This window comes from Oncorhynchus keta, chromosome 24 (assembly GCF_023373465.1).
Source record: "Oncorhynchus keta strain PuntledgeMale-10-30-2019 chromosome 24, Oket_V2, whole genome shotgun sequence".
NCBI lineage: Eukaryota > Metazoa > Chordata > Actinopteri > Salmoniformes > Salmonidae > Oncorhynchus > Oncorhynchus keta.
In genome coordinates, this window is record NC_068444.1 from 14,166,669 (window position 1) to 14,192,376 (window position 25,708).

Consider the following 25,708-nt stretch of genomic DNA (forward strand, 5'->3'; position numbering starts at 1 on the left):
CTTTGAAGAATCTAAAAATATATTTACTACTACATTTACTATTACTACTACATTTACTATAATTCCATATGTGTTATTTCATAGTTCTGATGTCTTCATTATTATTCTACAATGAAGAAAATAGAAATATAGAAAAAGCCTAGAATGAGTAGGTGTGTCAAAACAAATGTGCAGGAGTTGGCTACATGGTGAACTATTTTTTAATAATGGTGTATGATAACTGCTGAAATGAAGAAAAGTATTTATGTCTGTTTCTTTTCTAGAAGCCATTGTGATCTTAATGACAGGTAATGACATCATAATGACATAATGACAGGTAATGGCATCATAATGACATAATGTAGTTGCATTGTGTGTCTACATACAGTTTCTTTATTTGATTGTGGGGTATTACTTTTCTGCTCTTTTGCACACCAATATCTCTCTACCTGTACATGACCATCTGATCATTTATCACTACAGTGTTAATCTGCAAAATTGTAATTATTCGCCTACCTCCTCATGCCTTTTGCACACATTGTATATAGACTCCCCTTTTTTCTACTGTGTTATTGACTTGTTAATTGTTTACTCCATGTGTAACTCTGTGTTGTCTGTTCACACTGCTATGCTTTATCTTGGCCAGGTCGCAGTTGCAAATGAGAACTTGTTCTCAACTAGCCTACCTGGTTAAATAAAGGTGAAATAAAAAATAAAAAATTGCCTACGGCCCAGTACAATCACTGGGGCTAAGCTGCCTGCCAACCAGGATCTCTATACCAGGCGGTGTCAGAGGAAGGCCCTAAAAGTTGTCAAAGACTCCAGCCACCCAAGTCATAGACTGTTCTCTCTGCAACCGCATGGCTAGCGGTACTGGAGCGCCAAGTCTAGGAACAAAAGGCTTCTAAACAGATTTTACCCCCAAGCCATAAGACTCCTGAACAGGTAATCAAATGGCTACCCAAACTATTTGCATTGTGTCCTGCCACCCCCCACCCACCAACCCCCCACCCACCACCCACCACCCCCCACCCACCAACCCCCCACCCACCAACCCCTCTGCTGCTACTTTCTGTTTATCATATAGACATAGTAACTTTAACAATACCTACATGTACAGTTGAAGTCAGAAGTTTACATACACCTTAGCCAAATACATTTAAACTCAGTTTTTCCACAATTCCTGACATTTAATTAGTCTTAGGTCAGTTAGGGTCACCACTTTATTTTAAGAATGTGAAATGTCAGAATAATAGTATAATTGTTCAAGTTCAAATAGGTGCCATTAATACAGGTAACGAGTGGAGGACAGAGGAGGAGCCTACAGGTCTGTGAGAGCCTACAGGTCTGTGAGAGCCTACAGGTCTGTGAGAGCCAGAAATCTTGCTTGTTTGTAGGTGACCAAATACTTATTTTCCACTATAATTTGCAAATCAATTCATAAAAAATCTTACAATGTGATTTTCTGGATTTTTTTTCTCATTTTGTCGGTCATAGTTTAAGTGTGCCTATGATGAAAATTACAGGCCTCTCGTCTTTTTAAGTGGGAGAACTTGCACAATTGGTGGCTGACTAAATACTTTTTTGCACCACTGTACATATACATATATACACACACACACACACACACACACACACACACACACACACACACACACACACACACACACACACACACACACACACACACACACACACATATAGACAATCCCTCAACTATCAATTTCATAATGTCACTTACTTGAAGATGGGCTGTGTAGGGGCTGTGTTGGGGTTTGACGTATAGGGGGGCCCAGTGGTATAGGGAGGTCCTGTGACCCCCTCTTTAGGACTGAAGAGCTGGCTGGTGGGACTGGTAGATCTGGAGGAGGAAGATGAGGAGGCCGTGTCTGTCTTGCCTCCTGAAGAGAAAGAGAGAATTATTATTCTAAAATCAACACCCCAATTAGAATTTGGACCAAAATATTTGACAGCGTAATCCCACCAATAGCTATTTACAGAAGTGAGGTTTGGGGGCCACTCTTCAAACTGGACATCCAATTGAAGCCCTACATGCAGAATTATTTTGTAAAATTCTACAAGACCAAAGTAATACACCAACTAATGCATGTAGGGCAGAATTAGGGCTTCCCAGCGGTAATGAAATATACAAAAAATATATAATTAAAATTGTGTCTAGGGTTGCAAAGGGTTGGTAACTTTCCGCTAAATTTCCAGAAATGTTACATGGGCAGGTAAGCCCGGGAATTTGGGGAATTTTACATCGATTTTTGTGGGATACACGTAAGGCAATTCTAGGTCTTGTGGCATATTTTGGTTAAACTATCCCCAATTCAATGGAACTGCAACAACAGTGCATGTGCAGTGCACTCGCAAGATAATGCACACTAAATGAGATGCTATTGAGCCCACACTACTACACTGTCTGAGCCAAGGACTACAAGCTTTCTGGTAAGTTTTGATTGCATTTTTTATTTTACATGTATGTAACTAGGAAAGTCAGTTAAGAACAAATTATTATTTTCAATGATGGCCTAGGAACAGTGGGTTAACTGCCTTGTTCAGGGCAGAACGACAATACCTGGTGGGGTGAATATATTTGATAAGACATACATTATTTTTTGTTACCTAGTAAATAGTAGCCTACAGCAAAGTGTGTTTAAATAATTTCTAACTTGTTAACAATTTCTGCTAGTTAGTTTTTGCTACCGTGTGGGTTTTAGCTTGCTTGAGCTTGCTAACTGAGGAGTGTTAATTCACCTGTTTCCATACATGTTTCATTTTAAGACATGAGTCTTAAAAAGGAGTTGTTTAATCTCATTGCTTAACAATTTATCTGTACATGGAATTGTATTTCATATTTTTTTTAACCAATTTCTTTCTAATCTTTACAGGAGACATTTCACTGCAGCTAATGTAGAAGGAAAATATGTTTACATTTGCAAATACTGTGCCAAATCATATGTGAAGAATGCAACAAAGATGCAGAATCATCTGGCCAAGTGCATAAAGTTCCCTCGCTGCTCACAACAGGCAACCTCTGACATAAGTCCCTCTTCTTCTATTCAAGGTGAAAATGATGAATCAGGCACCTCATCGATAGCAACAGCTCATGGTCCTCCTGGGATCAGAAGTGTTTTTGACTCAATAGAGGAACGTAGTCAGAGAAATGCTGATGAATGTCTTGCTCGAGCTGTGTATGCAACTGGTTCACCTCTGATGCTCACAGGCAATGTGTATTGGAAAAGATTTCTGAATATTCTTCGCCCGGCATACACACCTCCAACCACACATGCTTTATCTATTCATTTGCTGGATGCAGAGTTCAAGTGAAGGTCAAGCAAATCATAGAGAAAGCAGATTGTATTGCAATCATCTCTGATGGGTGGTCGAACGTTCGTGGGCAAGGAATAATTCATTACATCATCTCCACCCCTCAGCCAATATTCTACAAGAGCACAGCCACAAGGGACAACATACACACTGGTCTCTACATTGCAGATGAGCTGAAGGTAGTCAATGACCTTGGACCACAGAAGGTATTTGCACTGGTGACAGACAATGCTGTGAACATGAAGGCTGCTTGGTCTAAAGTGGAGGAGTCCTACCCTCAAATCACACCCATTGGCTGTGCTGCTCATGCATTGAATCTGCTCCTCAAGGACATCATGGCACTGAAAACAATGGATACACTCTACAAGAGAGCCAAGGAAATGGTTAGGTACAGGAAGGGTCATCAAGCTATAGCAGCAATCTACCTCACCAAGCAAAGTGAGAAGAATAAGAGCACCACATTGAAGCTGCCCAGCAACACCAGTTGGGGTGGTATTGTCTTCATGTTTGACAGTCTCCTGGAGGGGAAGGAGTCTCTCCAAGAAATGGCCATATCACAGTCTGCCGATATGGACAGCCCCATCAAGAGGAGCCTGCTGGATGATGTATTCTGGAAGAGAGTGGTAAGCAGCCTGAAACTCCTGAAACATATAGCAGTAGCCATTGCATGGATTGAGGGAGACAATGCCATCCTGTCTGATGTTCAGACTCTGCTTGCTGATGTAAGAGAAGAAATCCATACTGCCCTGCCCCCTTCACTGTCGCTCCAAGCAGAGGAAACTGCAGTTCTAAAATACATCAATAAGCGTGAAGACTTCTACCTGAAGCAGATACACGCGTACATGTAGGACCCCAAGTATGCTGGAAAGAGCATCCTGTCTGGTGCTGAGATCAACAAGACCTATGGTGTCATTACTACTGTGTCTCACCACCTTGGCCTGGATGAGGTTAAGGTTCTTGGCAGTCTGGCGAAGTACACTTCCAAGCAAGGGCTTTGGGATGGAGATGCAATATGGCAGTCGTGCCAACATATCTCATCAGCCACCTGGAGGAAGGGACTTTGTGGATCGGAGGCTATTTCCCCTTTCCCCCCTGCTTCCATCATCCTACAAATCCCACCAACATCGGCCGCCTCTGGTCCTTGTTTGGGAACACACACCAAAGCACGCAACAGGCTGACCAATACAAGCGTTGAAAAATGGGTGGCGATCCAGGCAAATTTGAGGCTTTTTGAGTCTGATAACGAGCCATCTTCAACAAGGTTGGAACATGACAGTGAAGATGAGGCCTCAGAGTCTGACGTTCAAGAGGTGGACATTAAGTACATATTCTTTATCCCTTTACACTTGTGTGTATAAGGTAGCAGTTTTGGAATTGTTAGTTAGATTACTCGTTGGTTATTACTGCATTGTCGGAACTAGAAGCACAAGAATTTCGCTACACTCGCATTAACATCTGCTAACCATGTGTATGTGACAAATAAATTTGATTTGATATGATTTGAAGAAGGTCCAGGGAGAAGCCATGGAAGCCTGAGAGGAAGACAACCAAAGCTTTAGTTTCCTTACTATCATTTTACAGATGCATGTTGAAACATTTTGGGGAGATGTGATGGATCATTGGGGATCATTCAATATTCCCTTTTGTTGTTCAGTGAAATCATCCCATGTGAAGAGTCAACTCATTTAATTAAAGTTCAATTCGTAACTGAATTGCTTTTTATTTCTATTGGAAGGATGTATGTCTACTTATGATAAGGTAAACGGTTTATGTTTCTGTCTCCATATGATATGGTAAATATATCCTATGCAAAAAACATCTACATTTAAATGCTATTAATATTAATTTGCATATATTCCCATTCATTCCCAAGAAAAGTTTCCACCACTGAATGTGCAACCCTAATTGTGGCTATTCCTAAATTGAATTAGAAGAGGTGTGATAGGGAATATGGATGCACATTAGAAGAGGTGTGAAAGGGAATATGGATGCGAATTAGAAGAGTGGTGAAAGGGAATATGGATGAGAATTAGGAAGGGTGTGTTATGGAATATGGATGAGAATTAGGAAGGGTGTGATAGGGAATATGGATGAGAATTAGGAAGGGTGTGATAGGGAATATGGATGAGAATTAGGAAGGGTGTGATAGGGAATATGGATGAGAATTAGGAAGGGTGTGATAGGGAATATGGATGAGAATTAGGAAGGGTGTGAAAGGGAATATGGATGAGAATTAGGAAGGGTGTGATAGGGAATATGGATGAGAATTAGGAAGGGTGTGAAAGGGAATATGGATGAGAATTATGAAGGGTGTGATAGGGAATATGGATGAGAATTAGGAAGGGTGTGAAAGGGAATATGGATGAGAATTAGGAAGGGTGTGATAGGGAATATGGATGAGAATTAGGAAGGGTGTTATAGGGAATATGGATGAGAGTTAGGAAGGGTGTGATAGGGAATATGGATGAGAATTAGGAAGGGTGTGATAGGGAATATGGAAGACAATGGTTAATAGACTATAGTGTTAGCTACATGCAGTTGAGGAGAGGAACGGGGGATAACCAGGTCCTACGTCAAGTGGGTGAGTTAAATTGTACCCTATTCCCTGGTCAAACATAGTGCACTAAATAGGGAATAGGATGCAATTTGGGACGCAAAAGTTCCTAGGTACAGAAACTCACCTGTAGAGAGCTGTGTAGGAGAGACCCTCCCTGAGCTTCCTTTAAAACTGCTGTGGGAGCCATACTTATTCATCAACTCAATGAACTCCCGCCTGGAGGACAGACAGACAGACAGACAGACAGACAGACAGACAGACAGACAGACAGACAGACAGACAGACAGACAGACAGACAGACAGACAGACAGACAGAGTCAACTCCCTCAGAGAAACAGTACAGTAGAGCTCTGTCTCCCTCCCATGGTCACACACAGACATTGATTCCAAGTGACATCTGACAGGAGCAGACCCATTTAAAGTGTCTTATTTGTTAGTAGTTGAGATTAGGATTATCTGAGCTAGATCAGGATGCTAATCCGGTTTAAACTCGAGGTAAAGAGTCTACTGTGTTATGTGTTCAGGTAAAAAGTCCTAAGTATGTCTTAGAAAAAAGGATTGACCTCTTGGCCCCAACTGTCTGGTCTGGGAATCAGTCTGACATTTATAGGGTTAGGTTTATACTGTACAGTGGGCTCCAAAAGTATTGGGACAATTATGTTTTTTTGTGCTTTTAGTTCTCTACTCCAGCACTTTGGATTTGAAATAATATAATGACGATGAGGTTAACGTGCAGACTGCCAGCTTTAATTTGAGGGTATTTTCATGCATGTCGGGTGAAGCGTTTAGAATTGACAGCACTGTGGAGGAGCAAAAGTATTGGGACAAATTCCCTTGCATATTAAAGTAGTAAAACGTTGGGTATTTGGTCCCATATTCATAACACATCAAGCTTGTGACTCTACAAATTGGTTGAATGCCTTTGCTGTTTGTTTTGGTTGCGTTTCAGATCATTTTGTGCCCAATAGAAATGAATGGTAAGTAATGTCATATGTAATTTTGGAGTCATTGTTATTGGGAATAAGAATAGAATATATTTCTATATATATTTCTACATTAGGATGCTGGATGCTACCATGTCTACGGATAATCCTAAAAAAAAATTGTGAATAATGATGAGTGAGAAATTTAGACGCACAAATATCATATTCCCCAAAAATGCTAACCTCCTTTATTATTGTATTGGTGAGAGGTTAGCATGTCTTGGTGGTATGATATAAAATGCTTACCTCCTCTATTATTGTAATGGTGAGAGGTTAGCATGTCTTGGGGGTATGATATAAAATGCTAACCTCCCCAGTTATTGTAATGGTGAGAGGTTAGCATGTCTTGGTGGTATGATATAAAATGCTAACCTCCTCTATTATTGTAATGGTGAGAGGTTAGCATGTCTTGGGGGTATGATATAAAATGCTAACCTCCTCTATTATTGTAATGGTGAGAGGTTAGCATGTCTTGGTGGTATGATATAAAATGCTAACCTCCTCTATTATTGTAATGGTGAGAGGTTAGCATGTCTTGGGGGTATGATATAAAATGCTAACCTCCTCTATTATTGTAATGGTGAGAGGTTAGCATGTCTTGGGGGTATGATATAAAATGCTAACCTCCTCTATTATTGTAATGGTGAGAGGTTAGCATGTCTTGGGGGTATGATATAAAATGCTAACCTCCCCAGTTATTGTAATGGTGAGAGGTTAGCATGTCTTGGGGGTATGATATAAAATGCTAACCTCCTCTATTATTGTAATGGTGAGAGGTTAGTTAGCATGTCTTGAGGGCCTGATATTTATAACTTTCTCACTCATCATTATTCACGATTCATTCAGGATTATCTGTAATCATGGTAGCATCCACATGAATGTAGAAGTGTTTAGAAACATATTCTATACTTATTCCCAATAAAAATGACTCCAAAATTACACACTACATTATTTACCATTCATTTCTATTGGGCACAAAATACTCTGAAACATAACCAGAACAAAGAGCTGATGAAAGACGGAGGGACGGACGGACAGACAGTCTTCTTAATATGTCAGCCTGTATCCGTCTGGCTGTCCGTCTGGCTGTCCGTCCGTTGAGCCAGTAGTGTGTGACGTGGCTGACAAACAGTGAAAAGCACAGGGGCCAGCAGAGTGCCAGGTCACTTTATGTCAGGCCCGGTGTACAAGACGGGGTGAGACATGACAGGAGAGAGAGGACACAGGACAGACGCCTTTCCTCAGCAGTTAGGAGGACTAGAGTCCCAGAGGATATTTGGGAAGTGTTTCAATTCTGAGCAGCGCTGCTTTCAAATCAAGTCTTGATTTACTATTTATTAGGATCCCCATTAGGATTAACACAATTAAAACAATAACATAACACATCAATACATCACATTAGACATTATTACTCTAATATTTACAATATAAATAACATTTACAATATAAAATGTACAGTACTACAATATTACTGTGTGTGTGTGTGTGTGTGTGTGTGTGTGTGTGTGTGTGTGTGTGTGTGTGTGTGTGTGTGTGTGTGTGTGTGTGTGTGTGTGTGTGTGTGTGTGTGTGTGTGTGTGTGTGTGTCTCTTCATAGTCCATGTTATGCCGTGAGGTGATTTATCCTACTTTTTCTTTCTACAGATTTTACTGTTTTATTTTACTGTTCACTTGAGTTACTTGATGTGGAAGAGAGTTCCATGTAGTCATGGCTCTATGCAGTACTGTGTGTTTCCCAGAGTCTGCTCTGGACTTGGGGACTGTGAAGAGACCCCTGGTGGCATGTATTGTGGGGTATGTATGGGTGTCTGAGCTGTGTGCTCGTTGTTTGAACAGACAGCTTGGTGCTGTCAACATGTCAATACCTCTCACAAAGACCAGTAGTGATGCAGTCAATCTCTTCTCTTTTTTGAGCCAGGAGAGATTTACATGAATGTCATTGATGTTAGCTCTCTGTGTACATTTAAGGGCCAGCTGTGTTTCTCTGTTCAGGGCCACTGTAATTTGTCCTTCTTTGTGGCACTTGACCATATAACTGGGAAGTAGTCCAGGTGTGATAAAACTAGGGCCTGTAGGACTTGTTGAGTTGATTGTTATGTGAAGAAAGTAGAGCAGCGTTTTATCACGGACAGACTTCTCCCCATCTTGTGCCAGGTCAGACACAAACCGGTGCTCCTGGCACCTACTACTATACCCTGTTCAAAGGCATTTAAATATTTTATCTTTCCCATTCACCATCTGAATGGCACACATACACAATCCATGTCTCAATTGTATCAAGGCATAAAAATCCATCTTTAACTTGTCTCCTCTCCTTCATTTACACTAATTAAAGTTCATTTAACAGGTAACATCAATAATGGATCATAGCTTTCATTTGGATTCACCTGGTCAGGCTGTCATAGAGATAGCAGATGTTCCTAGTATTTCGAACACTCAGTGAATACTTTGAAGTACGCTGGAAAATGTGTTGAACGTAATCAAACCTTTTTTTAACGCCATCCACACACAGGGGTTAACTGGGGTCGTGTTACTTCATGTTTCTACCATGACAGACGGCTTCCTGTGCTGACTGAGGTCAGAAGGAAACAGTGTTCTTTCTCTGTCCTCTAATAAGCAGTTTTCTGAATGTGCACATTTGAACCAGCCAGGCCTCAAACACTGTTACACAACACTCAACCCATCTTCCCTTAAGCTTCCCCAAGGCTCTCTGTTTCTGGCACCCTATTCCCTATATAGTGCACTACTTTAGACCAAGACCCTATTCCCTATATAGTGCACTACTTTCGACCAGGGCCCTATTCCCTATATAGTGCACTACTTTAGACCAGGACCCTATTCCCTATATAGTCCACTACTTTAGACCAAGACCCTATTCCCTATATAGTGCACTACTTTAGACCAGGACCCTATTCCCTATATAGTGCACTACTTTAGACCAGGACCCTATTCCCTATATAGTGCACTACTTTCGACCAGGGCTCCAGTTAGGAATATAATATTCCTAATAAATGATATACATGATATATAATACATTATTATTATATTACATTATTAGAATGGGGTCCATTTCTGAGTGAACACAAACCCAAAGTCCTTATTGTTCTTACTGTAGTAACCAGATTGTTGTATTTATCAAAAGCAGATCAAGGATTCTTTAACCACTCAGCTCCTAACAGTATCTACCCTTGTTCAGTGACAACAACGTAGTGCACACTACCATACGTAGGCTACACACAAACGTTCGTATCATTTGTCTAATAGTGAAGGGGGAATAAATCGATACAGTTTCATATTACAATATTTGACTCCCAAGTATCGTTTTGGAAATAAATCAATCAACAGTTCCAGTCAAAAGTTTGGGAGAATGCCAAGAGTGTGCAAAGTTTGGGAGAATGCCAAGAGTGTGCAAAGTTTGGGAGAATGCCAAGAGTGTGCAAAGTTTGGGAGAATGCCTAGAGTGTGCAAAGTTTGGGAGAATGCCAAGAGTGTGCAAAGTTTGGGAGAATGCCAAGAGTGTGCAAAGTTTGGGAGAATGCCAAGAGTGTGCAAAGTTTGGGAGAATGCCAAGAGTGTGCAAAGTTTGGGAGAATGCCAAGAGTGTGCAAAGTTTGGGAGAATTCCAAGAGTGTGCAAAGTTTGGGAGAATGCCAAGAGTGTGCAAAGTTTGGGAGAATGCCAAGAGTGTGCAAAGTTTGGGAGAATGCCAAGAGTGTGCAAATTTTTAAAAAATAAAGAAAAACCCTTGAATGAGTGGGTGTGTCCAAACATTTGACTGGTACTATACAGTATATAATATATAATAATCATATACCAAATCAAACAACACCAAGAATGTGTTCTGACTTCTTATAAAATAAATAAAATACACGTATAAGGGCAATTCCGCCACTTTTCAACTTCCTAGTCATTATCTGCAGCACCATAACAGTGTCTATATTATGTGAAAACAGCCTATTTTCTATGATCTGTGGTTAAAAAGAGAAGATGAAAGGTCCTAAAAAATGATTTTCTATGATCTGTGGTTAAAAAGAGAAGAAGAAATGTCCTAAAAAATGATTTTCTATGATCTGTGGTTAAAAAGAGAAGAAGAAAGGTCCTAAAAAATGATTTTCTATGATCTGTGGTTAAAAGGAGAAGAAGAAAGGTCCTTAAAAAATGATTTTCTATGATCTGTGGTTAAGAAGAGAAGAAGAAAGGTCCTTAAAAATGATTTTCTATGATCTGTGGTTAAAAAGAGAAGAAGAAAGGTCCTAAAAAATTATTTTCTATGATCTGTGGTTAAAAAGAGAAGAAGAAAGGTCCTAAAAAAATATTTTCTATGATCTGTGGTTAAAAAGAGAAGAAGAAAGGTCCTAAAAAATGATTTTCTATGATCTGTGGTTAAGAAGAGAAGAAGAAAGGTCCTAAAAATGATTTTCTATGATCTGTGGTTAAAAAGAGAAGAAGAAAGGTCCTAAAAAATGATTTTCTATGATCTGTGGTTAAGAAGAGAAGAAGAAAGGTCCTAAAAAATGATTTTCTATGATCTGTGGTTAAAAAGAGAAGAAGAAAGTTCCTAAAAAATGATTTTCTATGATCTGTGGTTAAGAAGAGAAGAAGAAAGGTCCTAAAAAATGATTTTCTATGATCTGTGGTTAAAAAGAGAAGAAAAAGGTCCTAAAAATGATTTTCTATGATCTGTGGTTAAGAAGAGAAGAAAAAAGGTCCTAAAAATGATTTTCTATGATCTGTGGTTAAAAAGAGAAGAAGAAAGGTCCTAAAAAATGATTTTCTATGATATGTGGTTAAGAAGAGAAGAAGAAAGGTCCTAAAAAATGATTTTCTATGATCTGTGGTTAAAAAGAGAAGAAGAAAGGTCCTAAAAAATTATTTTCTATGATCTGTGGTTAAAAAGAGAAGAAGAAAGGTCCTAAAAAAATATTTTCTATGATCTGTGGTTAAAAAGAGAAGAAGAAAGGTCCTAAAAAATTATTTTCTATGATCTGTGGTTAAAAAGAGAAGAAGAAAGGTCCTAAAAAATGTGACCTGACAGGTTAGGATTAAAATGTAAAAAGAAAAACAGTGATTTTCAAAACCGGCAATGAGAAAGAGAAAATGAGATCTTCTCTCTCCCCACAACACCGCAAATCTCAGTGTTTGAAAATCACTGTTTTTAATATATCGTCATCGGGCAGAATTTGTTTTACTTTACATTTTTTTCTATTTTCTATAAAGCGCTGTTATCACATATGTAGATTCTGTTATTGTGCTGCAGATGAGAGTCTCTGAAAAGTGGTGGAATTTCCTTTTAAATAAAGTCAGGCTTGGCTACCTGCTTTCATCGTCCCTGGCAGCCATCAGAGACATGTGATTGGAGGCGGACGCTGACCGGAGGATATCCACCGCCCTATAGGACCACAGGAGAGAGGAGAGCAGTTTTAACACTACAGCCGGGTTCAGGAAATATATGTCACAAATGGCACCCTATTCTCTTTATAGTGCACTACTTTTGACCAGGGCCCATAGGGAATAGGGTGCACTACTTTTGACCTGGGCCCATAGGGAATAGGGTGCACTACTTTTGACCAGGGCCCATAGGGAATGGGGTGCACTACTTTTGACCTGGGCCCATAGGGGATAGGGTGCACTACTTTTGACCAGGGCCCATAGGGAATAGGGTGCACTACTTTTGACCTGGGCCCATAGGGGATAGGGTGCACTACTTATGACCAGGGCCCATAGCGAATAGGGTGCACTACTTTAGACCAGGGCCCATAGGGGATAGGGTGCACTACTTAATACCAGGACCCATAGGGGATAGGGTGCCATTTGGGATACACAGAAAATGGTGATGGAACTGTCATAACACCTTCAGTCATCGTCACCTCTAGAGGTCGACCTCTAGTCACCTCTATTGTGAAAACGGTTGTTTTTTAATTCAATGTGTGGCATTCAAGTATTACTCCTGAGTTGAAACACCAACACCAATGTAACATAATTTGCATAGCATCATTCACATGGCTAACGAATGATTAACAAACAACTAAACTCACTAATTATGGCTCACTATTATGGTCTACCACTGTGTACTAATGACCTACCTCTCGTTGGTTACTCCTCCTAAACTCATATTATTGACTTCCAAAATGAGGTCGCCCGTTCTAAGCCTTCCTGGAACACACAAATACACAGAGACACAGACAGAGAGAGAGAACGAGAGAGAGTGAGAGAGAGAACGAGAGAGAGTGAGAGAGAAAACGAGAGAGAATGAAAAAGACGTCGAGAGAGAGAGAGAAAGAGAAAGCGAGAGAGAGTGAAAGAGACAGTGAGAGAGAGAGTGAAAGAGAGTGCGAGAGAGAGAGAGAGAATGAAAGAGAGAGTGCGAGCGAGAGAATGAAAGAGACAGCGAGAGAGAGAATGAGAGAAAGAGACAGTGAGAGAGAGGGAAGGAGAGAGAGACAGCGAGAGAGAGGGAAAGAGAGCAAGAGAATGAAAGAGAGTGCGAGCGAGAGAATGAGAGAATGAAAGAGACAGCAAGAGAGAGAATGAGAGAAAGAGAGCCAGAGAGAGGGAACGAGAGAGAGACAGCGAGAGAGAGGGAAAGAGAGCGAGAGAGAATGAAAGAGAGAGTGCGAGCGAGAGTGAAAGAGAGCGAGAGAGAATGAAAGAGAGAGTGCGAGCGAGCGAGAGAATGAGAGAATGAAAGAGACAGCGAGAGAGAGAATGAGAGAAAGAGACAGCGAGAGAGAGGGAAGGAGAGAGAGACAGGGAGAGAGAGGGAAAGAGAGCGAGAGAGAATGAAAGAGAGAGTGCGAGCGAGAGAATGAGAGAAAGACAGCGAGAGAGAGAGATCGAGACAGCGAGAGAGAGAGAGAGAGAGAGAGAGAGACCGTGTGGGAAAGAGACCCAGAGAGAAAGAGAGCGAGAGCGAGGGAAAAAGAGCGAAAGAGGGAAAGAGAGCGAGAGAGGGAAAGAGAGCGAGAGAGGGAAAGAAAGAGAGAAAAAGAAAGAGAGCATTTTGCCATCATCATCTGTAATAGAGGTTATTTATCAACATACTAAATTAGCCAAAAACAACAACCATCAGAAAGTAACGTACCATCCTGAGCAGCCAGCCCTCCCGGTAACACCCGCTTGATGAAGATCCCAAACTCCTCACGTGTCTGCTCTCTGTAGCCACCGATGATCTTCACCCCTGGATGAGGAACAAGAGACAAAAGCAACACCTTATATGAACCCCCAGTAGATAAAGGTTATAGGGGAAATCTATGAAGCAGAAAACACATTTTAGAGCAATTGAGAGGTACAGTGTTGGAGCTGCCACTATTAGAATGTTGCGGAGGGAAATGTCACCCTTCGACTTGCTATTATAATCATTCGTTACTAGGGCCAGGAGTTTTTCCTTGACTACATAATCTGACCAGGGAAACCTCTGGGCCCCAGTTATAGCTGATTAAAACGTATATATAGACCATAGCTACATCCATTCATAATGCATATTACATTAGAGGTCAAGTTGTATACTGACCCAGTCCTTTCTTGCAGTCGCAGAACTCCAGTCTCTCGATGGCCCGGTTGATGCCGTGAGGCCCCATGACGGTCCTGGAACACACAAACACCTTCTCGGTCACGTCACCCCAACGTTTACCCATTTATCTGATAAATATTATTTTAAACCCCTTCCTCGTGGATAGAAAGAAAATAAGGCTCATGACGGATAGAGGAAGAGGATGGAAGAGATAAAGGAAGATAGAAAGAGACCTCTCACAGCCACATGGTTCATCGGATGAGCTTTCATCTCCGGTCTCAAGATGTAATTGAATCATTGTCCAAAGGATTTCGTTAGAATAGGTTCCCAGAGCCACACCAATATGTTCCATAACCAGCTGTGGACTGGCTTTACAGACGAGCTGAAATGTGTCAGGAGCCGCCGCGAGTGAGTGTGTGTGTAGGGAGTGTGTGGTCTACGGAGCCACCAATGTGTCTGGCAAGTGTGTGAGGCGAGTATGTGAGGCGAGTTTGTGTGTAGGGAGTGTGTGGTCTACAGAGCCACCAAAGTGTCTGGCAAGTGTGTGAGACGTGTGTGTGAGGCGAGTGTGTGAGGCGAGTGTGTGAGGCGAGTGTGTGAGGCGAGTGTGTGAGGCGAGTGTGTGAGGCGTGTGTGTGAGGCGAGTGTGTGAGGCGAGTGTGGTATTCCAGAGTGGCTGCAGGTGTGTGTGGAGAGTTTGTGTCGGTGCGTTCTGAGTATATGTGGGGTCAGAAGCAGCCGCCAGACACAAACTGACAGGGTTTCAGCATCAGGGGAAAAACAAAAACACACCGTCTCATCTCTTCACAGGGACTTTGACTGGCAGCATCACATCAGCTCAGGCTGTCCAGACCAATCTCCCTATGAGCCATTCACAGCATTAAAATGCTTCATATGACAGTAATAACCAAGGACTTACCCAATCTGAAAAGAAGATTTGTTGTTGAGAATTAATGCCATTATGCTGGACATGTACATTGTATGAGGACGGTCAAAAGGTTTTCCAGGCCACATCATGTGATCAGGAGAAACTCTTGGCCTTAATTGTGTGTGTGTGTGTGTGTGTGTGTGTGTGTGTGTGTGTGTGTGTGTGTGTGTGTGTGTGTGTGTGTGTGTGTGTGTGTGTGTGTGTGTGTGTCTATGTGTGTGTGTGTGTGTGTGTGTGTGTGTGTGTGTGTGTGTGTGTGTGTGTGTGTGTGTGTGTGTGTGTGTGTGTGTGTGTGTGTGTGTGTGTGTGTGTGTGTGTGTGTGTGTGTGTGTTGCATGCTGCGTCACCGATGGGAGTAAATGGTTTACAGCAGCAAAGAGCTTTTAGATCTTTTCAATTATGAAAAAAGTAATTATAGTCTAAACAGGTGCATTAGGTATTGGAAAACACCGCTGCCAATCTGCAGACCTGGGAGGACAGGACAGGGCTGGGAGGTAATCCTCTGGACAAACAGACAGATACAGGAAGAAACAGAGGACAAAGCTTTGGGTTCAAACTAGGGCATTGGATGACTACAGTCAATACAATTAATTTCAAATGTAGTGTACGCACATCCAATAACTTGCAAGTGCTGTGTACAAAAATACACAGTACTTATACCCAAACACTGATAAATGCTCTGGCACAATAAACTGCGGGAGCATTCATTATATTTAACAGTCAATACAACAGTTCATCTGTGGTCCAGACAGTGTGGCTGTATGTTGTTTACGTTCTCCATGTACTGCGGTTCCAACTATTGTCTTGACTTGAAAGCCTTCAGAAGACTTCCTATCAGATGATCATTCATTGGGGCTTTCTTTTTCCAACAGCTGCTTGACCTCTGCGTTTAATCTATTGCCCTTCAGCTTGTGCTATGTACCCAGCACCTGTTCCGCATATTTGGCGGCCAGACCTTTCACTAATTTGTGCTTTACTTGGATGACATTGGTCATGAAAAGAAACCACTTTTTTACACCACAGGTACTGTACCAGAATCAAGATCCAGTCCAATTGTGTTCATCAAATATCTCTGTATATCCGTATCGTGTCTGGACTATCATTAAATGTGAAGACTGTATATTATCGAATCAATTTTCTATGTGCAATTTAATTATGCGATTAAACTAATCATGTAACTTTAAATAACTAGGAAGTTGGGGCACCACCTAAAAATGTCATTTATATAGTGTCAAACTCCCAAATATAACTCTTCAGATATTTTCATATCTTATCAAAACAGTCGCTCATTAATGAATTATTATTATTAATTCATCAGTTCATTACTGAATGTCGCAAACACTTGGATATCTGTACGAATCCTAGCCTAAATCATGAATCAGCGATATACAAATTGACTTAATTATTTATTTGCTAAGTAACTAAATATTCACACAGAATTACATGAACAAACAGTAGACATTTGGGTTACTACATGATGCAAAGAAAAAGTCCCTATCTGATGATACCGATATGAAGGCTTGGTAGACAAAGGAAAGGGGTGGGGACTGAGAAAGAGCGGGAAAGACTAAATGGATTCACTACACACAGTTGATAATTATTATTCATTGAAATGCTAATAATTTACACATGAACGGCCGCTCATTCGAGAATAATTGCATGTATGTATATATTTACGCCCGTATGTCGTTGTTGTCTTCTCTGTTGGAATCGCCAGTCCGTCTGCTGGAGAGTCAGATCATCAGAGAGTCTCTGGTTAACTTTCCCAGAAGTCACAATGTCCTTTGTGGTTGTAGCTTTCTCCGCGGCTCTGGATAGTGTCTGTTGTAATGGATACGTCAGGTCTACAGATGGTCATTGCATAGAATAGATGCTTCCACGGTTCTCGCTATTCTTGTACTAGATTTACATAATTTCCAGCTGCAGCTTAGTAATTATACATCTAAGGTTTGCTCTTATTCTTTAGTGATCGATAGTCTCAGAGTTTAACCATTTCCAGCCGTGTGGTCACAACTACAGCTGTATGGTCTAATGGTCTATAGAATTGTAGCCATTCCAACGTGAGGACACTGTCCCAGCGTTCTCTGAATTAATATACATTTTGAAGGAAGTGGGTTTTATACTCTGTGGAAGAAGGGGGGGGGGGTTCTATAATGCCTAATGTGATGCCTTGGCTCACGAGGGTGTGGCCATTGACTAGTTAAAACTTTATAACTTAACAAGTATCTCCTATAGAAGGATAACATGACATTACATCTTCTCACAAATAGTTTCATATTCAATCATATATTTACACAACATTCAAATAGAAAACTAATAACTGAGAAATGTACACTTCCAAAGCTACTGTTATTCTGTGCTACCGTCCTTCCTGATGTCACAAAATAAAACAACTTCGACAGGATTATTCTTTAAATACCCACGGACCATTCCCACATTCTCAAAAATATAAATATGGTTTAACCCTCCAATATGGGGGATGAGGAGTTGTCATGATTGGCATGCTTGGGTTAGGTTACAGTGGACCACAATCCTACGGAGAGATTTCTCACACCCACCAGAAGGGAAGAGATCGAGAGGTATGGAGATGGGGGGTTTTATGACACCTCACGCCAATTGTAAATCAAAGGCAGCAGACAAAATTCCTTTGTTCTCTCACTATGGAGAACCGGCCTCAGAACATTAACAAGCAATAAATGGACTTTGGGACAATAGGTTTCGTCAGCCACAATGGTGGTAATGGCAATAGATGGAATATGAAAATTAATGGGGCGGCAGGTAGCTTAGTGGTTAGAGTGTTGGAACAGTAACCGAAAGGTTGCTAGATCGAATCCCCGAGCTGACAAGGTAAAAATCTGTCATTCTGCCCCTGAACAAGGCAGTTAACCCACTGTTCCTAGGCCATCATTGTAAATAAGAATTTGTCCTTAACTGACTTGCCTAGTTAAATATAAAATATGTCATTTTTGTTATGATATTAAAAGTTAAAGGACGATGTTATAACAAATACATTGTAACTTTAAGAGTTTTCCTAGTATGTGCCTGATGTTTGCATATTGTACGTTGTGTGGAAAATGTCCAGATCAAAGAGAATGTTTTTCTAAAGATTAAATGCGAAGTTATTTGTCTAAATTGGATCTGAGTAAAATCCTCATAACTTGGTAGGCCCAGAGAATTGCCCTAAAGGTGAAAATGCCCATTCCTGACCCGAGGGTATAAAACCTGTGAGTTAAGAATTAACATATCAGACTAAGTGACCCTGAGCTGCAGCCAAGGTCTGAGTGGTAAGCAAACCCAAAACGCACCACGAGGTTGAAGAAGACAAAGGAACATTTTTACAACCTATGCTACGGACGAGTAGCTGTATCTAAAGGGTGTGAATTCAAGCAGGACCACCTGGTCACCACTCTCCAAGGAATCGTGTGTCTACACTGTTTTCCTTCCCACACTGGAACCATCCTCCTCAGAAGACCCCATTTCAGAGCGAGGGCGAGGAAACAGACCACTAAGAGAAAGGACACTGACATCGTGAGGAGAACAATACCATGGTGCTTGCCTACGGAGCTGTGAGGGGAACGGCACCTCAGTACCTCCAGGCTCTGATCAGGCCCTACACCCAAACAAGGGCACTGCGTTCATCCACCTCTGGCCTGCTCGCCTCCCTACCACTGAGGAAGTACAGTTCCCGCTCAGCCCAGTCAAAACTGTTCGCTGCTCTGGCCCCCCAATGGTGGAACAAACTCCCTCACGACGCCAGGACAGCGGAGTCAATCACCACCTTCCGGAGACACCTGAAACCCCACCTCTTTAAGGAATACCTAGGATAGGATAAGTAATCCTTCTCACCCCCCTTTAAGATTTAGATGCACTATTGTAAAGTGACTGTTCTACTGGATGTCATAAGGTGAATGCACCAATTTGTAAGTCGCTCTGGATGAGAGCGTCTGCTAAATGACTTAAATGTAAATGTAAATGTAAACAGAGTGACACCAGGTTGAAGACGGACAGTCATCAGAGAAGTCGGAATCCGGTCCACGCAGAGACACCCCATTGGACAGTTTCAACACATAATTACATCATTATATTCTGACCCATAAGAGCAACAGTTCGGGGTTAGGGTTCAAATAAGCATAGCTGACAAATCCACCTCAGTGTATTTTTCTCCCCATTTTGTGTAACACGTGTCAAATTGTATTGGCCCCCTAGTGGCCTGTTTTATCATACTAAATTCTAATCCATAGCCTAGACTGTGTGTTTGTGTATCTTATATTAGCATTTTTAGCTTGTTAGCAAATAAATAATCAACTGAATTGGTGTGGGGGGGGTTTATTTGGAGAGACTCGGGTTTGAGCAGATTCCTGGATTATGCAACGTTCAGAATGAGACTGTGGAGGAAATGGACTAATTAGCGACTGTTATAAAATCGATATTTTGATATTCTTTGAGTTAATTTGGGAAATAGAAACTCAATAAAGCTAAAACTTTCCCATGGTGCCACAGGTTAATAATTGCCTTATTCATTTAATCACGTAATTATAAACCGTTAATCAATCGACGAGCAGCACATTAATCAATACAACATCACGACAGAGTTGAACAAAGAGAAGCTCTTTGTTCCATAGGTTTCTTTCCTCTCTCTTTCTTCTTGACCAGGGGGAAGAGAGTCTCTGCCAGGAATTTATGACCTGTTGTTAAGTCTTAAAACTTGGTGAGAGAGAGAGAGAAAGAGAGAGAGAGAGAGAGAGAGAGAGAGAGAGAGAGAGAGAGAGAGAGAGAGAGAGAGACAGAGACAGAGACAGAGACAGAGAGAGGGGGAAGCCACGATTTACACACCAAAGGGCCATATGACATCTGCTACATGTGCTGACTATTCAAAACATGAACTGGTCTATAAAATAAAAAAAATGTAAAAAATATCACCTGGTCAGACCATTACTCCAGTTCCAGTTGTCTGATAGGTACTGTTTGGCGTAGCGCAGAGAATTTTCAACCAACCTTAACTTGTCGATACTTCCTCAATTCCTGACTTGGAAAACAACCAATGTCTTCTAAAAGTTAATGTCTAGTTTCAGGAGGTTTGTTTGAATTTAGAAAACGTGCCATTATTACATTTAATTTATTTTTTGCTCCACGAAGTAATCCAACCATTTGTACGCCGCCATCTTGTCTATTCCAAATCTTCCCTCATTATTGAGACAGGTGGGTGTCATACTCAAAGTGCTGCATGTCATGATGATGTCTCAATCAACAAGAGAAGATTTTAAATAGACAAGATGGCGTCGTACACATTGTTGGATTACTTCATTAAGAAAAAACTGATTTCATTTCATAACGGAGCATTAGACAACTAGACATGGACGTTTAGAAGACATCGGTTGTCTTGCAAGTCGAGAATTGAGGAAGTATCACCAAGTTAAGGTTGGTTGAAAATTCTCTGTGCTACGCCAAACAGTACCTAACCTGTAACGGCTAATGTAGCGTCACTTTTGCCTGTTACAAACTGCTAGATAATAAATGCCTTGTCATAGCAGACCTACCCACATTTGCTATCCTATAAGCTTTCATCATCCAACATCTTGTCAGTTTATGGACCGATTTAGAGTTGTGGAATGCTTTTACAACAGATCCCTGCGTAAATAAAGCATGTGCATAAATCTTTCATTGATGTCAATGGGAAAATTATATATAAGTACTCAGAAGTTGATGGAGTGTCGGCATGTTCGTCTCTGCCCTGCTCATGACCCTGGAAGTAGCAGAGGAAAAGGGTTCAGCTAGAGGTTAACACTCCAGATTTAGGAAGAGCTGACCTGGTTTCCTGAGGTTCCGTCAGCGGCAGCAACTGATTGGCTGAATACCCGGAGCACCAGGTGGTTGGTGTTGTCAACAAAGCAGCATGACAGAAATATGATGACAAGTTTTCGAACTACAGGTAGTTTATTTGAGAAGATATATAAAGCGATCTGTGAATTTCAACAACAGCATAACTATACCTATTTCCATCTTGCATGTCAAAAAAACAAATGACTACTGCTGTACATGCTGCCATTGTTTGGAACAGATTAGATTGTGCTAGAACGAGCAGCCAGCTCATGAACAAAACGAGTGCACCAGAGAAAATGGTCATCACTAGTTACCACAGCTACAGAGTCATAAACCCCTCCTATTTCTACAATTTCTTCTTCTTAAAATCTGATTTTAAAACCAACCCTAACAACATTAACCACACTGCTAACCTTATGCCTAACCCTAGCCTTAAATTAAAACCAAAAAGCTAATTTCTGTTTTCATTATTTTTTTAACAATATGGCTGTGGTAACTAGTGGAAATCAGGGAGAACGCAACAAGCATGCAGATGCAATAAGTGAAAGCATGATCTAACTGGGGATAGCTAACTAACATGATGTCACAAAGCATGATCTAACTGGGGATAGCTAACTAACATGATGTCACAAAGCATGATCTAACTGGGGATAGCTAACTAACATGATGTCACAAAGCATGATCTAACTGGGGATAGCTAACTGGGGATAGCTAACTAACATATTGTCACAAAGCATGATCTAACTGGGGATAGCTAACTAACATACTGTCACAAAGCATGATATAACTGGGGATAGCTAGCTAACATATTGTCACAAAGCATGATCTAACTGGGGATAGCTAACTAACATACTGTCACAAAGCATGATATAACTGGGGATAGCTAACTAACATATTGTCACAAAGCATGATCTAACTGGGGATAGCTAACTAACATATTGTCACAAAGCATGATCTAACTGGGGATAGCTAACTAACATACTGTCACAAAGCATGATATAACTGGGGATAGCTAACTAACATATTGTCACAAAGCATGATCTAACTGGGGATAGCTAACTAACATATTGTCACAAAGCATGATATAACTGGGGATAGCTAACTAACATACTGTCACAAAGCATGATCTAACTGGGGATAGCTAACTAACATATTGTCACAAAGCATGATCTAACTGGGGATAGCTAACTAACATACTGTCACAAAGCATGATATAACTGGGGATAGCTAGCTAACATGATGTCACAAAGCATGATCTAACTGGGGATAGCTAACTGGGGATAGCTAACTAACATACTGTCACAAAGCATGATCTAACTGGGGATAGCTAGCTAACATGATGTCACAAAGCATGATCTAACTGGGGATAGCTAACTGGGGATAGCTAACTGGGGATAGCTAGCTAACATACTGTCACAAAGCATGATCTAACTAGGGATAGCTAGCTAACATAATGTCACAAAGCATGATCTAACTGGGGATAGCTAGCTAACATATTGTCACAAAGCATGATCTAACTGGGGATAGCTAACTAACATAATGTCACAAAGCATGATCTTCTAGCCAGGTAACTTTCATTCTGAAATAACTTCATATTTCTGAGTTACTCAGATATTAGTTTAGAAAGAGTTGAAATTGGCATGGAAAGGGGGGATACCCAGTTAGTTGTTACAACTCAAAGCATTCCATTGAAATGTGTCTTCCGCATTTAACTAAAGCCCTCTGAATAAGAGCTAATTATTTATCAAAGGTAGACATGCACATTTGAGCGCCTCAGGGAGGTCCATTTACTTTGTGCTGTTATGATTTATGCTGCAGTTCGCCCTGATAGAAAATACCTGGTAAAACATTCCAAGCAATGTCCACGGAGGCCGGAGCTGCTGTTGACAGTCACTGAGGGGCAAAGTAACTGAACAGATTGTTTTGAACAATATATTTTTCAAACAGGAAAATGTACACATTTACTGCACTTTCATTAGCATTTAAAACATAATCCAATAATATATCATCTATATTTTTCTTTAAATAAAAATATATTAACTTTAAAAAAAAAAAAATACCCATCACATATTATTCATTCTGACCAATTACAAGTGGGACTCCGTCCCTAACACCGTAATAGGCATGCCACCTCTGGTTTCCGTTCATGAAGGAATAGAGGGAAGAGGTATTTTCTATGGCCTGTCTCTGCCCTGCTCATGACCCTGGAAGTAGCAGAGGAAAAGGGTTCAGCTAGAGGTTAACACTCCAGATTTAGGAAGAGCTGACCTGGTTTCCTGAGGTTCCTCTCTCTGCCTTCCCTTCCTATTCACTCCTCTCGTTTAATCATTACCACCTCCTTTCCTTTCATTTACTTTCCTCTCCTGTCTTCCCTCCTTATCTCCTCTCCTTCTTCCCTTCCATCTCCTGTCATTTCTGTCTCTCCTCCCTCATTTCCCCTCCCATATTGTCCTCGTTTCCTCCGTCCTCTACTCTTCCCCATCCCCGTTCACAACAAAAGCCCACATTTCTAAATTTAGCCCAGGAGATTACACTAACCAATAGACAAATGGCCAAGACAGACTCCGAAGGCTCATAGTAAGATCACTAAACGGCTGTTGTTCCTGTAGCCTACAAAAGGACTATAATGCATTCACCCATATTTGTTTTATATAGCCTACAGTGTCACATACACACTGTTTAACCCTTAACAATCAATAAACACTACAATAGACATTGTAGTGAGTGAGTCATTGTACACTAAAAAAAAAGGTTCTTAATGTTAAGCTCTTAATGTTCCTTGCCCGATGAATAACCTTTTGAGTTAACTGTGGGGTTCTTGAGTGGCATCAACAGTTCTTCAGAATTCTCAAAGGTTCTTGTATGTATTGAAGCCTGCAGATGTGTACCTTTCACAGCACATGGCAAATTGGCTAATCTTATAGATTTTACGGTAATTTATTAGCAGCCAGTTACCTGTGAGTTACTGTAAAAAATAAAATATATATATAAATTAAGTACAGTATGTTAACGTAAATTGTAAACATAACAGTAATTTACTGTTAAATCAGTTTATTCTGGATTTAGAGTAACATACTATACTTTTTTTTAGTAATTCATGTAATTTACTGTTAAATCAAAGTTTATTCTGAATTTACAGTAACATACAATACTTTTTTATGAGTAATTCATGTAATTTACTGTTAAATCAAAGTTTATTCTGAATTTACAGTAACATACTATACTTTTTTTTGAGTAATTCATGTAATTTACTGCCATAAGAACAACAGGATTTTTTTGTTTTCCAGTGTATGAGTTTCAGGCCACTGTATGAGGGTACTGATCACTCTAAAATTCACTCCAAAGGCACCCTGGGAAATATGCAAATAAGCTTAAACCCCTACAGCAGGGCTATTCAATTCCAGTCCTGGAGGATTTTTGTATGGTTCTTCAGACACTAAAATAGTTCCCCTATGGCATTGCTCTCAACAATCCTATTTCGTTCCTACTTGTACCTTTATTTATAAGAATGTAGTGAGTTACTTGCGGAGTATTGACGGTTAGAACAAACAGTTAGAACAAACATGTAACTGATCACTTAATACGGGCTAATCTGTCTTCCCTTCATCCTCCTGCTGTGACAGGACTGGCCAGGAGCGATCACAGGGCTCCAGCTGCTATAGGCCATTTATAAACCTCTGTCTATAGGATACACTTCCATCTCCAACTCTACATATGTAGTGCAGCTAAACTCGTACATTTACAGCCCTGCAAAGAACAGTCAAGTAAACATACACATTAAGGCTTCCTTGTTGCTTCCCCTGCACAAGTCTCTGAGCAACACACACACACACACACACACACACACACGCACGCACGCACCTCCTCCTACTGTAAGGCTCAGAGGTGAAAGGAAGTAGAATTTTAGATGCAACAAAAATGTAAATTACTGTACACATTTTCACTCTTCAATTAAAAAAAATGACTTAAAAAGAGAAACTAGATTAAGAGTGAAGAGGGTGATTAAGCAAATAGAGGGAAAACAAAGAGGGACATACCAGTATAGCAGAGATAGCCCATCGAATCGTTCTGCCTCCTTAGGCAGTAGTGCCATCGCACAGAAAGAGAGACTGAATCACTTTCTCAAACACACACAGACAGGGAGATAAAAACACCCCACCCCCCCACAGACACACACACACAAATATTACGGAGCCATGGGAGATGAGAGCAGTCAGTTGTTTGGAGAGAGATGAGACCCTTGCAGTTTAAACAGTTGGGAGAGAGAGAGAGATTGAAATCCGCCTCGTCAGAGAGAGAACACGCCTGCCTATGTTTACCACTAATCCCTCCTGATACACGTCCATCACGCACTGCCTGCGCCTCACCTCTCTTTCCACTGTCGCCTGGAGTCAGGGAGACACACACCACACAATCTAAGAAACATACCCACAGTCACACACCCACACACTCAAACTGACGACGTACCTCTTTCCAATCAGCAATCAGGGAGATACAGAGGGACTGAGAGGAGGGAGAACAGAAAAACAAATAGGTCAAAGTACACATCCATTACAGCTATTAGGAAGAGAAAGATGGGCAGCACTTTATTTGGATAC

General features: G+C 40.8%; 1 protein-coding gene across 34 annotated transcripts in view; it reads right to left on the bottom strand.

Annotated features, from left to right (window-relative positions):
• LOC118357683 (syntaxin-binding protein 4-like) overlaps window positions 1-25,457 on the bottom strand; it is a 104,261-nt gene extending 78,804 nt beyond the window's left edge. For all 34 annotated transcript variants that reach the window (XM_052477780.1, XM_052477782.1, XM_052477781.1 and 31 more), the window contains exons 1-7: window positions 25,148-25,457; window positions 14,363-14,436; window positions 13,934-14,029; window positions 12,936-13,005; window positions 12,167-12,241; window positions 5,994-6,085; window positions 1,721-1,880 (exon numbers count right to left, since the gene is read on the bottom strand). In XM_052477780.1, the coding sequence (XP_052333740.1) occupies window positions 1,721-1,880; window positions 5,994-6,085; window positions 12,167-12,241; window positions 12,936-13,005; window positions 13,934-14,029; window positions 14,363-14,436; window positions 25,148-25,203 (623 nt within the window). In that variant the 5' untranslated portion in view covers window positions 25,204-25,457. The remainder of the gene's footprint in view (window positions 1-1,720; window positions 1,881-5,993; window positions 6,086-12,166; window positions 12,242-12,935; window positions 13,006-13,933; window positions 14,030-14,362; window positions 14,437-25,147) is intronic.
• Window positions 25,458-25,708: the final 251 nt, after the last annotated feature.